At 45.7% G+C, this 16,356-nt stretch overlaps 1 protein-coding gene across 6 annotated transcripts in view; it reads left to right on the top strand.

Annotated features, from left to right (window-relative positions):
* The window catches only part of TNRC6C (trinucleotide repeat containing adaptor 6C), a 99,826-nt gene extending 90,257 nt beyond the window's left edge, over positions 1-9,569 (top strand). For 5 of the 6 annotated variants that reach the window (XM_062506508.1, XM_062506507.1, XM_062506509.1 and 2 more), the window contains 4 exons: positions 1,449-1,643; positions 2,914-2,984; positions 3,698-3,837; positions 6,053-9,569. In XM_062506508.1, coding sequence (XP_062362492.1) covers positions 1,449-1,643; positions 2,914-2,984; positions 3,698-3,837; positions 6,053-6,413 — 767 coding nt within the window. In that variant the 3' untranslated portion in view covers positions 6,414-9,569. Of the gene's footprint in view, positions 1-1,426; positions 1,644-2,913; positions 2,985-3,697; positions 3,838-6,052 lie in introns of those variants that run through there. The other variant, XM_062506512.1, reaches the window with a different exon arrangement.
* The last annotated feature ends 6,787 nt before the right edge of the window (positions 9,570-16,356 follow it).

The following is a 16,356-nucleotide window of genomic DNA, read 5'->3' on the forward strand; positions in this document are numbered from 1 at the left end:
TTTATTTGCTGCCCGTTTTTTGTTTGTTTTTGCTTTTGCAGTGTCATCTAATGTTTGTGTTACCCTCTTGAGAAGCAGTGACATAGCAACACTTGCCCGTGGTGCTGATCCTATATTGGGTGCCCCATCACAGGCTGGGCTGCTCTGAGCTCTCAAACTCAGACTTGCTCCTCTCCTCTCTCCATTTTACACTCGTTAATGTCCTCATTGTCATTGTCAAATTATTTTTGTTGCTGCAGTTTGCCAGAAGATGGGAGAGTGGTTGGCCTTTCACTTAAATTGTTATGATTCAATATGAAATAATTGAGTTGTACAATTTAGATAAATTGATGCAGTTTGGGGAATGTGTGTGTATGTAACCGAGTCTGTGATTTTGCAACTGGTAAATTTGTCTTTGGGACTCATAAAATTACTCAGTGCCTGCCTGATGTCCAGTTCTAGTTTTATAAAAACTCACAAGATCTTTGCATCTTGGACTTTATCAGACCAAATATTTTCTTGTTCTCTGCAATCAGCATTAAAGCATTAGGGCAACACGGTCACAGCATCATTTGCTGGGGCAGAAGATGCAGGATTGTGTCCCTTTCAGTCCATTCCAGCCCTCCATGTGCTGCCAGTGTTGGTACCAGCAGGACTGTGCTGTGACAGGGAAATTGGGCTCTAATTGCACAGCACGTGTTGGTATCAGGAGGAAGGGCAGGGATGTGTAAGTCTAAAGGTGAATAAAGATTTGTTTCATTATCCATTATTTAAATCAATTGAGTCTGCCCCTCTGAATGCTGTACTCTGTCAGCTGTTCTTGGGTTTGTGTTATTTTATGAAGTTTGAATTGAACAGCAGTAAGAGTTTGAAAACTGATCAGGGAAGGAACAAGTAAGGACTGACAGGTTGTGGTGTGATCTTATCTTCTGAAGACTTCATTTTTTTCAAAGATACTTGAAAAAAGAGTATAGGTTACTTCAAATATCCAGAAGTGAAGTTTTTGTTGGTCTTTGATCTTTAGAATTTTAATAATGCATCAGAAGAACATATGGATATACTGAATTCTTTATATTAGGTAAAATGAGTTGTGCAAGAAAAAGTGTTAAAGTCCTGCTAAACCTTTGAGGGAGACAGTCTTGAAGTGTTTCATTATAATTCTGTTGACATCAGATTTCAAATACCTATGTCCATTTTCTGGACTGTTTTCCATGTACCATATTTTACAAGAAGAAAACAAAGCATGTAGATTTTCAGAAGGGAACTTGTGTGTGGCAGGTAGTGTGAGGTTCACTAAACACAAAAGTAGTGGAAATTGTGAACAGTGGTTTAAGTAGGTTCAAAGAATATAGGATTTATAGCACTGGATGGTACAGAAAGTTGTTCTTTTCCTGCTGAGAAGCTGGGAGGATGTAACCCATGATTCCCATTAGTGAAGAACACCCAGATGTACTCTTTTTCTGTTGCAGGTAAACTGTCAGACATCAAGTCCACGTGGTCCTCTGGCCCGATCTCTCACACGCAAGCCTCTCTGTCCCACGAGCTCTGGAAGGTGCCCAGAAACACTACAGCTCCAACAAGACCTCCTCCAGGCTTAACCAACACCAAGCCATCCTCCACGTGGGGTGCCAGTCCCCTGGGCTGGACCAGCTCTTACTCCTCTGGTACTCACTGCCCTCTCTTCTGCCTTCTTCTCAGCATTGCTTGCTTCTGCTCTGCCTGTGAGGCTCCAGAAACCAGAGCTTTAACACAGCTGCAGTGCTTCTCTTCTGGGGATGCATCTCCTGTATCTTTCAATTTGAATAAGTTGTGAATGCAGCATCTTTCAGCTGGTCGTGTTAGTGATTTTACACAGGAGTTGCCCAACTTGTTTATCTCCCAACCAGGAATTTTTTTCCCCTATACCTTAATTTCTAAAAAATGTCTTTCAAAAGTGTGTCCTGTTCTGTGGTGTGATCTAAGACTTCAAGAGGAGCCTGTGGAATTTAATATGGAACACATGGATGTGGAGCATTTAGAACTTGATGGCATTGCAGGGCCCTCAGGGCCCCTTTTTTATATGCCTTTGTTTGCTTTAATATAAATGCATGAAGCCATGGATCTGGCTATATATACATATCAGTATTTAGATATCTTTATCTATATAAATATAGATATATATGCAGCTATTACTCCTATCTTATAAAGCTGTTTTAATAATCTGCTTTTGCTAAGTTGAGAATTAAATGTTCTTCCCTCTTCCTGCCATTTATTTTAGATGTTTCTTCACCAAACCCCCACCTGGAAGGGCACATAAAGCTGCTCCCAGGATTCTCTCTGGAGCACCCACAGGATCCACTGTGATTCTCAAATGCCACTCATAAATATCAAGCTTGTACAGCTTCTTACTGTAAATCACCAAGCTGTAAAGCACCAGGCTGAGGTTGTTAGAGCAGGTTTTGTTGGTTATGTCCTTGTATCTTCAATCAGAACATTGTCAGTGCAGAAATACCTGTTTTGAATAAGTCATACACATTAATCTGTCATTGGCAAGAGAGCAGAGTACTGCAGTGCTATAAAAATCTTTATTAGGAAGCAGCAGTCTGAGCTTGGACTGCTCAGAACTGCTTTTAAAATGTGTCTTCCAGATTAATTCTAATGCATCCTGAGGATCCAGTTTGTTGCAGTGCCATACCTGCATCTGTTAGTTCCCCAATAGTTACTCTGGGAGTAGGAAAAATGCCACAGATCTTTGAAATGTAACAAGAGCAGCTTTTCACTCAGCAACCTTTCCTTCCAAGGGAGGCAGTAAATCAAGATGTGAGGAAACTGCTGTAGGATTTGTTTTCAGCAGCATTGAGGCTTGTTAGTGTGTTGTGATTCCAGATAAATTTGCCTGTAAGGGACTCTCCAGAGACCATGATCAAATGTTTTGTTGTGGAATTTGTGTTGCAGGTTCTGCATGGAGTACTGACAGCTCAGGGAGAACAAGCAGCTGGCTGGTTCTTCGGAACCTCACCCCCCAGGTAACTGGAATTGTGCAAAACTGGGCAGGAAGAGACACTTGAATTTAAGAGATGATGAGAACAACATATAGCAGCCTTGGCCCATTTGATTCTCTTGAAAGAACAATAATTATTCTGCATTTATTACAAGTATCTGTCTTCTGCAGGGAATTCAAGTTTTCAAAGTGCTGTCAAATCAAATATGAGCTTTCAAGCCTGTTATTAGCCATTCAGTGGGCACCATTTGTGTGTGCAAGTTTGGAGGTGAATGATGTTGTAAAGCACATACAGATATGTAAAATCTGATCTTCCTGTGGCTTTTTGGGGGGTTCTTACCTGTCTGTCACATCCTCTACTTGTCCTTCATGGTGTCATTCCAAAGGAAGAACAAAAGCCACAAAGCCTTGGATGCAGATATCCAAATTAATCTTGGGGAAAATTTAATTACATTTATGAAGTGTGTTTTCCCTTTGACTTATTTCTGGATTTCTGTGGACGTCTAATGATAAGTCAAATTTGTATAACCTAAACTGAGAAAATTTGTGCACTAAACTGTAGGGAATTCTTAAAAAGACAGACTGTCTCCTTCAATGCAGAGAGCAATAAGTACAGTTAAATACTTCTTTTTTTCCTTTCACTCGTACTCACTCTCTAGCTTTTAAACACTTGTTAATTAAGCATTTAAGGTAAGATCAGTTGCACAGGTAACCTTTGCTGGCCTTGCCTCCTCCCAGATCGATGGTTCCACACTGCGGACCCTGTGTTTGCAGCACGGCCCTCTCATCACATTCCACTTGAACCTGACCCAAGGGAATGCTGTGGTCCGATACAGCTCCAAGGAGGAAGCAGCCAAGGCCCAGAAGTCTCTGCACATGTACGTTTCTGCTCCCTCTTTCTTTTGTTAGCCCAGAAAACCCAGAAAATGTTTTATTTTAGCTGTAACTGATCGCTAGTTACTTCAGTTTTGATTTTCAAGATTACCTAATGGGAGAGAAAAAAGTTAACTGGGGGTCGATACTGAATAAGAAGCCATCACAAAACTTTATTCAGCATAAATAATGTCTTCAGTTAGGACTTGTCACCTGTAAGGACATAAAGAATTTGTAAGATGTGGTAAGGATTCCAGAGGAAGCTCAGGGAGAGCAAAGGGCAAGGTTTTAGCTTTAGAGAGAAACAGAGAGGGTAAAACAATGCTAAATAAGGAATGTGTTCGTGGTGGTCACCTTCTTCTAAAGGAGTTACGAGAGAAGTGTATGACAACAAAATCTGCTTTTCAGGAGTTCTGAAATCCAAGGGACTAATTGGCATAAAGGCTGGACAATTGGAGTGCTAAAATCAGTGCCATTGGGCAGGATGAGGAATACAGAGAGTGATGTTTCAGGAGAATTACTTGGGTATTTAGAGTTGGAAAGCAATTTCCTTTTTGAACAGCTTATAGCATGAGCATAATGAAATAAAGTACTGAGGCAGTGGGAGCATCATTTGGCTGGAGATCTTCTGTCTTTATTCCTGATGAGAATTGAGGCTTCAGGATGTGTCAGCTAGAGGAGGTGGTCTCCACATGTGTGGATTTGGGTGTTTGTGGATGTAGAAAGGTGGATAGAAAACAGGACAGGGATTGCTCAAAGTGAGTGGGTGTGGTGGAAATTTTCACCTTGATTTCAGCTTGGGGGAAGGTGGATCCCTGTCACAGAAAATTGCTTGGGTTGGGAAGGACCTTAAAGCTCATCCAGTGCCACCCCTGCCATGGGCAAGGGACTCCTTCCACTGTCCCAGGCTGCTCCAAACCCCATCCAGCCTGGCCTGGGACATTCCAGGGACCCAGGGACAGCCACAGCTGCTCTGGGCACCCTGTGCCAGGGCCTGCCCACCCTCACAGGGACAATTCCTGCCCAATATCCCATGTAACCCTGCTCTCTGTCAGTCTGAAGCCATTCCCCTTTTCCATAGTCTCTCTCCATGTTCCCTGGAGATTCCTTCAGGCCCTGGAAGGCTGCAGTTAGGTCAGGCTGAGCAATCCTATTGCATATAGGCAGTACCTTACAAAGGACAGGCCTTGTAAAACCGTGGCTCAGGCCTGCTACTTGGGCTAAGTGCAGCTAACAGCTGGCCTGACAGAGATCTGTGAGAAAAAGGTTCTGTATTCATGAGACCCACCCTGTACCCCTGAAAAAAGAATGTAAACATCTTTAGGAAATAAAAGTCTTTGGCAGGCACTTAGACTAGTAACTACTAACCAGTGAACTGGGTAGCTACAAGTTGGTAGCCAGTTAGAATTAAACACAATGCTTTTAGAAAACCATGTAAATACGAGCTGTGAATAATAAGGATGGGCTGTTATTGCTTAAAAAAAGGTGTCTTGTCCATCTCAGCTGCAACAAATCTCAATTCCCTCAGCTTTTCCTGACAGAATATCCACCGAAAGCACTCTTTGTGTAACAGGGTTGTGTTTTGCACCACTTAATTAGTGGTTTCTCTGAAGTTTCTTCTGTCTTTACTCACAGCCAGGATTAAAAAACATGGAGACGAATTTCTCGTGTTCAGGCTTGGTTGTTTATTAGCTCTTATGTAAAGTACAGAAAGTTCAACAACACTCCTAGCTACCAGCTAGAAGTGAGCAAAATGGAGGAGAATCCAGCTAGTTACAAGGTTTCTTAAAGCTAAGCAGTCCAGCAGAGACTTAACACCTATATTATTTATAATTTTAACCCAATAACCAAACTCCCATGACCCTTTAGTGCATCACTAACTGTCCAACCAGAAACTACTGCCTGAAACCATGGAGAAGGAGGAAGATGAGCACTGGAAGAGACACCACCCAAAATTCTCCATCTTGTCCCATACCTATTAGTATTACCTCAAAACCCAAACCCTTCACCCTGTGAAAGCACACACTTCTATTTAACTACACGCCCGTGGCTTTAACTCCATCACTCAAATTTGGAAGTCTTCTCCAAGGCCTCAGGTCAAAAGCAGCGTTCTCCTGGGGGGGCTCAATTCCACAAAGCACAGAAAACTCAACCCCCCCTTCCCCCCCCCCCCCAGAGCTTTCTAGGATCCCATACCTCACATCTTCCTTGTGCCCTCAGGTGTGTCCTGGGCAACACCACGATCCTGGCGGAGTTTGCTGGTGAGGAAGAAGTGAATCGTTTCCTGGCGCAGGGGCAGGCGCTGCCGCCCACCTCCAGCTGGCAGTCCAACACTGGATCCACCCCGAGCCGCCTGGGCTCCTCGGGCAGCTCCCACGGGCTGGTGCGCCCCGACACCGGCCACTGGAACCCCCCGTGCCTGGGGGGCAAGGGCAGCAGTGACCTGCTCTGGGGGGGGGTGCCCCAATACTCCAGCAGCCTTTGGGGTCCCCCCAGCGCCGACGACGGCAGAGTCATCGGGAGCCCCACGCCCCTCAACACCCTCCTGCCGGGGGATCTGCTCAGCGGGGAGTCCATCTAGGAGATGAGAAAACAGAGTGGAAATAACAATCATCAGCACTAAAGGAAAACTAAAATCTAAAAAAAAAAAAAAAATAAAATAATAATTTTAAAAATAAAAAAAAAAAAGTAATGGTAACCCTTTCCAGTCCCGGGCTTGATGAAGAATCCAGCTTTAACCCATGAGACTGGCAGCCCTCCTTAGTACCTCTGTCCAATATCGAATCTGAAACTGCAGAAGTCCTTGTGAACTGTTCCTGAAACAGTATGGGCTCCTTTGGTCAGTGTCACATGCTAATGACAGGTTTTACTTTTTTCATGGCTTTTTTTTTTTTTTTAATGTCGTCTTTTTATGTTTGTATGGTGATTTTTCAAAACCAAGTATAAAAGCTGCTTAGAATAGGTCTACCATGAAGGGCACTTTTCAGAATTTGGGCTGGAAAGGGTTATTTTATCAACTGGGGGGGTGGGAAGGGGAAATGAAAGCCTATTTAAATGAGCCTGTGACTATTATGCACATTACAGAGGCGGACCCAATAATCAGAAAGGGTGAAGTGTGATATTTTACCATTGGTACAGAAAAGTGACGAATCCAAGTGGCAACTCTGGACTGTACAGGTTGAGAGGGGGGGGAGGGAGGGCAGGGTTGGGGTATCTCTGTGTCCACTACTCCCATGGATCTGCCTATGCACATTACCCTTGTTTCATTACTTTTTCATGTCATTTTTTTAATCCCAAAAAATATAAAAAGTAAAAAAAAAATGAATTAAAAAAATCAACAAAGAAACAAAAAAAAAATACTTAAAAAAAAAAAGCAACAAACCATATCAACATGCAAATACTTGAATCCAGCAGGCCAATAACAAAATGTGAACACTTTCTAAGTTGAATTATTACACTTCCAGGTCAGCATCAGTACACAAAAAACAGGCTCTAAGAATTTTTTTTAAAGTTCAGACTCTATGTTTTTGTTGGGACAGATGTGAGTGAGTGAGTGTGTGTGTGTGTGTGTGTGTGTGTGCACGCCCACGTGTGGTTTAACTCAACGTGTGAAGTTTTTTCCTTTGGTTCAGTATATGCTTTTTATTTGCTCATTGGTCAAATGTTTAATTGTTATTAGCTTCTAACTTTGCACTGAGTGTCCGCAGCCCTTCTTGTAGCTAATCCTGTAATGGTAAAATCACACAAAAAACAAAAAAAGAAAAAAAAAAAAAAGGAGGAAAAAAAAAAAAAAAAGGAAAGAAACTGATAGAAGGGGCCGGCGACAATTCACGTGTAAATGTTTACTCAAGGACTCTTATTGCATTTTAAAAATTACAGTGTGTATCTCTGGAGAATAATATGTATATCTACCTTTAGCGGCTTTTTATTGTGGACTAATGCAAGAAAATTATTACCGGAGTATTGCACCATTTTTCCATTCGGAATATAAAGTTTAAAAAAATACTCTTGTTGAACTGTGGCCATAGATAATTGTAAAGAGTTGATAGTTCCCTTGCAAGCAGGAACAGAAACAAGCACTTGGACATAAGTTTTGACTGCTTTTGGAGGAGCCAGGAGTTTTGGCTCCCACCTGTTTACAGACCTTTTTTTCTCCTTCAAACTTTAAAATAAAAAAAAGGAATTTAAAAAAAAAAAAAAAAAGAGAAAAAACAAAACAAACAAACAAAAAAAAGACTTCCATCGTAAAGAAAACTATTTTCAGAATGAAGATATGCTACTTCAGAGCTCTGGGATTGAACAGTGTTGTTGTATTATCCTTTTCTTTGGCCATTGCTGTGTACTATTTTTGTTGTTGTTTTCCTCCTCTTCGTCAAAGTGGCGAAAACTTTGTGATCACTATCTTGCACATGGTGGAAGATGTCTCAGGAAAGCCGGGTTTCCCGAGGAGCAACTCCACACCATTTCATGTATTTTTAAAACCCAACTCCTAGCACTGAAGATATTATTAAAAAACAAAATAAAATAAAAAAAAAAGACAGTAAGAAAGAAGAAAATACCTAATCTAATGTGTAGCAGTTACATATTTACCAAATAATGGACTCAAAAGAAATAGATGTTTGAAGAGTGCTTTATATATTAAAAAATCGCTTTATGTTTAAAAAAAGATCAATGTTTTTGATTGTTTTGAAAGGAAGAAAGACAATGGAATAACATACACTTCAAGTATGTTTTAAAAATTATATGAACATTGTGCTCCCTGCCTGCTTGGATCAGGAAACTTGTGCATTACATTTTTTTTTTTTTTTGGGAAGATTAGCTTTTTAATGGTTTTATCAGATTTAAAGGGTCCTGCAAGATTGCAAATTAACAAAAGCTGGTTTTATAGAGGATCATGAACTATGCACAAACTGGGTTCAAGACTTGTTTTGTTTTGTTTTTTTTTCCTCAAGTTTTAGTAGTGTATTTAGCTGAATAACCTTTCCTCAGAGTAATTGCATCTCATTGCCATTACACGCCTCCTACATATATATTTTATATATATATATACACACACACACTTATATAAAATATGTATGTGTGTATGTGCGTGTTTACATACAGTTTTCCATGCTGAAGTTTAGCATTGAGTTGTAGAAAAACTCCTGATATTTTCAAATTGGGAATGAAAATTTCTGTTCAAGGGGTGGGTTGGGGGGGGACGGGACAGGTGGGTTTTGTTTTTAGGGGGCTTTTTTTTTTTTTTTGCCTTTCCTTTTGAATTAAAGATGTCTGTAACTCTGAGATTAAAAAGAAAACCAACAATTGTGGCTTTTAATGTTTATTCTCCTCATAGAATGTGATTGTTAAAAGAACATGCACCGAAAGTTGCTTTCAAGAGTACGAAGATTCTTTGAAACTTAATAAATTGCAGTTTTTTTCTTGGCTGTTGAAATAATGTGTATTTTTCTTTTGTGCAGGGGATACTAATTATATATATATATTGTTAAATCTGTGAAGGTATTTCATGGAAGGAGTTTTAATTTTGAATGAGAATTCCATGTACAGCCAGGCAAAGCCCTCCTGTTGTGGTCGCCCCTCTGCACTCTGCTGGTGACACTCATGAGCTTTTCCATCAACACTTTGCACATCTCATCCAGGAGCAGCAGAACCCATTTTTGTGTTCAGATTCTGCTTTTCTCATTTATCCATGTTCTTCAGTAACACAGTGGGTTGAGTTTGTTACCCCTTCCAGCCAGGCTGGGGGCTCCCCCAGCTCCACCCCAATTTCTAGCCCTGGATGTCTCTGTGAAGTGCCAGTTCCACTGATCTTTTTGAGGTGAGCAATAGCCCCTAAAAAGGGGAGAAACAGCAAAATATTTTCATGTTTGGCCTTTCAGGGTTTGAGTTCTGGAAGATGTTCACTGCTTGTAGGTTCTTTTACCCCAGAGATGCCAGCCTGAGGCACAGGAGGTGCAGGGCTGGGGGTTCATGGGGAGATCCCAGCCTTGCTCCATTCCCTGGGTGTTCTCCTCCTGCCCCACCCAAACCAGTCCCTGAGCCCTCCCTGGCACTGGGGCTACTGGTGCTGGGGGTGATGCTCAGCAGGGCTGGCCCCAGGGCTCAGGGGTGTGAGTTTGTCCAGAGGAGCTCATTCCCCCAATCCATTTGGGAAGGGAAATCTGGCACGAGCAGCTGGATTATTGAGTTGTTCCCAGCCCTGAAACGCCACCCACACTGTCACTGGGATTGTCCACGAGCCACGATCCCATAGGAAGTACCCGGTGGGGCAGTTGGGTCTGAGTTGTGCTGGCAGATACGATACAGCTTAAAATACTCAAATCCAGCTTTGGGGGTAACTTGTGTTACGGAAACAGCAAAAATTCCCAGTCTGGAGCCTGTTCTGCCAATTTGATTGATCTGGCCCCAAAATCCCACAGCTGTTTTTCACTAGAATCTGCTTCCCTCTCACCTTTTTTTTTTCAGGTGTTTGTAATGAAACTTAAAAGAAAGTTGCCTTTTCTTTTCCTTCTCTGATTCTTTCTTTGGTTTGTGTTTTGTTGGGTATTTTGTCCTTGGCAAGGAGGGAGATTTGGTGTCTCTGGGCTTTGTTGCCAAGACATTGAGGTCCCTTATGGACTCAGATGTTTTATTCTTCCATGAGGTTGGCAGCAACAAGTTTTTGTAAATCAGATGCACTCTTAAAATACAGCACTTCCCCCGCCCCCTCCCCCCCAATGCATTAAAAGAAATTTCAAAAATTCAGAAATTTCTTTTGGCCAAAATCAGTCTTTTCGTGTTTATGTAGCTCTTCATTTTTTTTCAGTGTCATTCTTCTGCTTCGATGCTACCCAGTATTTCTTGATTTGTAAAGAAAGCTCCTGATGATCAGGATTCAACCCTCTGGCTGCAGAATCTTTACAAGAAAACATTTTTAACACTTTGTGTTTTTCTGTATATTGCATTTGCTGTACCCTCTATGGCACCTTCACTGTATGGCTCCCTGTCTTTAGGCCAAGAGAATTTCTCTTTCCTAAGTGGTCTGAAACTGTCAGATTTCTTAGTTCTTTGTCTAGTTTGTGGATGGCACTGGCAGAGCAGATGTTTTGCTATTCTCCAAGAAATATATTATTGTTCTTGCTAATTCAATATATGATTGTGTATGTGAAGGAGCTTTTTAATTAAAAACAAACAAACAAAAAATGTATGCGTCTATCTGTATATGTTAAGAATGACTGGAATTGGACGAGCCTGGAAATGGAATTGGAACACATTTTAGGATTTGTGTTGTGGGCAGCTACAGCGTGGAGCTCCCCTGTGCCAGCGGACCCGAGGTGAGCTGAGCATCCCCCGATGTCTCACCTGGACTGCTCCGGGAGCTCTCGGTGTCACCTGCACAGGTGCCTGGCGTGCCCCGGGAGCAGAGCCGGCACCGCGTGCCCCTGTCCTTGAAACCTTCCTTACCTGTGCTGTGGCCTCGGCTCCCCTTCCCTCTGGATTCGGGAGGGACCCCAGCGCCGACCCCAGCGCAGCTCTGCTGGAGGAGGACGGACTCACGGCCGTGTTCCCGTGCTCCAGGTGCGCTCCCAGGATGCTCCCCCGGGCTCAGGGCACTGTGCCCGGCTCCATCCCGCGGCACGGCACGGCACGGCACGGCACGGCACGGCACGGCACGGCACGGCACGGCACGGCACGGCACGGCACGGCACGGCCAGCCCCGCTCTCCCAGGAGGATGTGCCACGGAGAGGAGATGACATTTTGTCCTGTGCGTGCCCCCCGTGGTTGTTTTTCCTGTCCCATGCGTTGGAAACGAGTCGCTTGTAAATTTTACTCTGATGAAAACGTGATCCCGGTGCAGTCGTGAGTTCAGGGTTATTAAAATGCTATAAAACGTGATGAAATGGGAGATTGCTTTGCTTTCAATAAATGTGGTTCTTAGTAAAGGGGGTTTGCCTCGACCTGCCTGCGGGGCTGCTGACTCCTGGGGTGGCTGTGTCCCATCTGCCTGTCCTGAGTTAATACTTCACGATTTTAATTGTTCAATTTGTTCAAGGGATGGTCTTGATAATATTCACTACTGTGGCAGATTCCTCTGTAATTTTTCTGTTGTTCCATCTCCTGGATCCCTTGCGCACTTCTTCATTTGTCTGAATTTATTCTTCGTTTATACTGAAAACATATTCAGGCAGGCTGCAGACTTATGTGACTGATAGTGTTGGAAAAGAGCAGATTCTCTTTCCATTTTTGCAATAGGCCTCCTAGTTTTGATTGCAATATTCAGGCTTCATAATTATGTTTTACTCACAGGAGTACCTCACAAGAGCAGGAAAAGCTCACATTTTTTTCGTTATTTTATCCGACTTCAAGCAGGACCCACTTTTTCTACCTTTTCCTGTCACTTGTCTCTGTCCCTCCCATCTCTTCCCTCCCTACAGATGACAGGAAATGTCTGATAAAGGCAGAGGAGGTGATTATTCCACAGGTAAAGAATAGCAGCTTCTGCCTGTGTGAAGTCTGCAAGTTGCCTAATTAGAGCTGTAATCCCAGAGGGAGATTGAGCAGAAGCAGAAAATACCTGAAAGACAGAGGAGGGGACAGACATCAGCCCCCACGGCTAAGCAGCCTTCACCTCTTTGCTGGGATAATCACAAATCCTGAAGGAAAAGATCGCAAATAGCTCTGATCACCCTGTGGTGCCTTTATTGATGAGTATTTTCCAAAAAACCTGCCAGGATTGTGTTTCCCAGCACACTTCCCCAGCTGCCTGAGCCTGCAGCGTCCAAGGTGGGATGCAGCTGGTGTGGGGAGGGTGGAGCCCAGGGACAGGCTGGGAGGAATTGCACAGGGATCTGACTGATCTATAGGGGAGTCTCATTTCTGAAAGAGCTAAAAATTACTGATTTTTTTTTTTTAAATAGAAAAAGGGGGAAAAAATAAGTTGTTTGTTGGCTCAGTGATGCATTTCTCTACAGCATCACTATGTAAACATGAGCAGTGAGGTGGTTCTGGAGCTGTGTCCAGCTCACTGTGTTGCACTCGTATCCTTTATTTCTTGCTCCTCAGCTTTCTCTGCCTCTTGGTTTGTGAATTAAGGGTTCCACAGTAACCTGGCTGGGAGCACAGCTGGGATTAGTTTCAAAATCATTCCCCCCAGACTGCTCCAGCACCTTTCTTGGAAAAATCCCTTTTCTGGGGGTTCTTCTGAAACACAAGACATGAACTTGGACACTTGGGGCCAGCAAAGGAACCTTGGGAGTGCAGCCTAGGACAAGTCTTTGAACACCCCTTGGTGCTGCTTTTGAGCACAGACATTCAGAGACTCAAAGAGGGTTTAATGGAGAATAAAGCTTTAAAATTCTGTCTGCAGCACAAAACTATTTTTTGTTGTTTAGTGGGAGTTAAGCAAGAATCACTAAACAGTGTAGGTAATTTTTGCTTCTGTCCTTAACTGGGGTGGGACAGAAGGAAAAGCGAAGTATTAGAATATGACAGGACCCAGTACACAGGTGAGAGGTCGTGTCACCTAGTACAGGCATCTCTGAGAGAGGGTGATCCTTATGCCCTTACAGCTCAAACACTGACTTTTGATCTGTTTTAGAGGATTCAGGTATTCTAAGACACTGTAACCCACTGTGGACACAATCTTTAAATGAAAAAGGAGAACTTTCTGAAGTGAGTCTAAAGGGAATTGGTTGAGGTCTCCTTTTCTACTTGGACCTTCAACAAAGTTAGGAGGCCAAATATCACATTTTTCAAATGGGGTTCTTGTCAATACAAGACATCTAAAGTGCAGCATTCCCCTGGCATAGCAAGAATTGATGCACTCTTAAAAGTGGACTGCTGGTTTCAGTGTCAGACCTTTGTGGGACCACAGAGATCAGCTGTGTGTCAGCTGCTGTCCTGTGTGGGACCTGAGAGCAGAAATATCAAATCAGAGCATTTAACAAGTTCTAAATTTTTTTTTCTTCTTTTCCTTTTATGTATTTATCACAGAAAACTCTGGAAGTCCATGGTCTGCAAAACGAGAAATGGTTACTGGCACCTTGGCATCTCCCCGTGGTTTACTGCAGCATAAGGGACATCAGGGTTTCTACAGCACAGACAACACTGGTTTCTGCTGCCCTGGGATTAAGGCCAGAGCCAGAGTGGACATGATCAGCTCTGCAGTGAAAAGCTGGGCAGTCACTGTGTAGATTCCTGACTTTTTGAAGGTGTTGGCTCCTTTGGCCCCAGGAGCCACTCTGCCCTCCGAGGCTCAGGGGGGCACTGCCCTTCCAGGGCTGGGGGCACAGCTTTGTCCAGGGAAACAAAACCCTTTTCCTCTTGTTTTTTCTGCAGCAGCTCTGTTCTATGAAGGCACAGCCACGAGCTCAGAGTCAGAGCTCTCCTGGGGGTTGTCTGGACACTCTGAGGGATGCAGGGCATGAACAGAAGTGCTTGCAGAACACCTGGGGCTCCTCACTGGAGCCTCTTGATTTTGGAAAGCCTTTGCTTTGAGCTGTGTATTAAAAGGCAAAGGACTGTAAATCCTCTTTGCAAACACTTTGAGCCCTGCAGTGGGTGTTCCCTGAGCTCCTGCAATCTGTTCTGGCCAGGGAAGAAATCTGCAGTGGCCCCATGCCTGGGGCACGCTGGGCTGGTGATCACAGGGCTCAGTGGTCACTGGGGTCAGTGGTCACAGGGGTCAGTGGTCACAGGGCTCAGTGGTCACTGGGCTCAGTGGTCACTGGGCTCAGTGGTCACTGGGGTCAGTGGTCACTGGGGCCGGTGAACCCAGGGTCACCAAGCCCCGTGCTGCTGTCCCTGTCCCTGACCCAGACCCTGTCCCTGTCCCCGCTCCTGTCCCTGCCCCTGTCCCCTGTCCTTGTCCCTATCCCCTGTCCCTGTCCCCATCCCTGTCCCCATCCCTGTCCCTGTCCCCATCCCTGTCCCCTGTGCCCTGTCCCTGTCCCCATCCCTGTCCCCGCTCCTGTCCCTGTCCCTGTCCCTGTCCCTGTCCCTGTCCCTGTCCCCTGTCCCCTGTCCCCATCCCCGTCCCTGTCCCCTGTGCCCTGTCCCTGTCCCCATCCCTGTCCCCGCTCCTGTCCCTGTCCCTGTCCCCTGTCCCCTGTCCCTGTTCCCTGCCCCTGTCCCCTGTTCCCTGTCCCTGTCCCCGCTCCTGTCCCTGTCCCTGTCCCCATCCCTGTCCCTGTCCCTGTCCCCGCTCCTGTCCCTGTTCCCTGTCCCTGTCCCCGCTCCTGTCCCTGTTCCCTCTCCCTGTCCCTGTCCCTGTCCCCGCTCCTGTCCCTGTTCCCTGTCCCTGTCCCCGCTCCTGTCCCTGTCCCTGTCCCCTGTTCCCTGTCCCTGTCCCTGTCCCCGCTCCTGTCCCTGTTCCCTGTCCCTGTTCCCTGTCCCTGTCCCTGTCCCCGCTCCTGTCCCTGTTCCCTGTCCCTGTTCCCTGTCCCCATCCCTGTCCCTGTCCCCGCTGCAGTTCCCGGTGTCCCCACAGGGTGGTGCCAGGGAGCCGCTCCGAGTCCCGGCCCGGATTTTTGGGAGGGTTCCTTCCGAACATTCTTTGCTCGGACACAATTGCAGGTGGAGTTTGTGTCCCGGGCTGGTGTCGGAGGAGTTCCCTGTGCTGGAGGCTGTTTCCCTGGCAAGCAGAGGGTGAGCTGAGGAGAGTGGGGCAAGCCGGGACCATGGCCTGTGCATGGACTCAGTCACGGAATCACCAGGGCTGGAAAAGACCTCCAAGGTCATGAAATCCAACAGTTAACCCAGCACTGCCAAGGCCACCCCTAACCCATGTCCCCAAGTGCCACATCCACACATCTTTTAAATCCCCCCAGCGACGGTGACTCCGCCACTGCCCTGTGCAGGGCTGGACAAACCTTTTGGAGAAGAAATTTTCCCCGATACCCAATCTAACCCCCCCGCCGAAGAAACTTGAGGCTGTTCCCTCTCACCCTGTCACTTGTGACCTGCGAGAAGAGACCGATTCCCCCCGGCTCCCAGCTCTTTTGGGGCGTTTCTCAGCCTGGAGCCAGGAGGGCGCTGCCTGTCCGGGCTGCAGCCCTGAGGATGCTCGGCGACCTTCCAGGTCCTCTCCAACCTAAACAGCTCCACGATTCTCCGAATCCCAGCCTGCCGGGAGAGCCCTAATGGGGTTCATGTGATGAGGTTTGCTCTCTCCAGAGCACTCAGCGTTTCCCCGGTGCTGCGCCTCGCTCGGCCAAAGCTCCTAGGGACAAACACTTTTAATTACCCCCTCAACGAGTAAGTGCCGCTTTGGGGTTTAAAATGTTTTGCTCAGCCGCCGGGTGTCCTTGGCGTGGGCGTTCGTGCAGTGCTCACCCATCAATCAGGGCCTGAGCAAACTGCAGCAGTGAGGCACAGCCCGAGCTCCTGCCCCGGCCCCAGCCCCAGCCCCAGCCCCAGCTCCAGCCCCAGCTCCAGCCCCAGCCCCGCTCCAGCCCCAGCCCCAGCCCCAGCCCCAGCTCCAGCTCCAGCCCCAGCTCCAGCCCCAGCCCCAATCCCAGCCCCAGCTCCTGCCCCGGCCCCAGCT

Source organism: Cinclus cinclus, chromosome 20 (genome assembly GCF_963662255.1).
Source record: "Cinclus cinclus chromosome 20, bCinCin1.1, whole genome shotgun sequence".
In the NCBI taxonomy this organism is placed as follows: domain Eukaryota; kingdom Metazoa; phylum Chordata; class Aves; order Passeriformes; family Cinclidae; genus Cinclus; species Cinclus cinclus.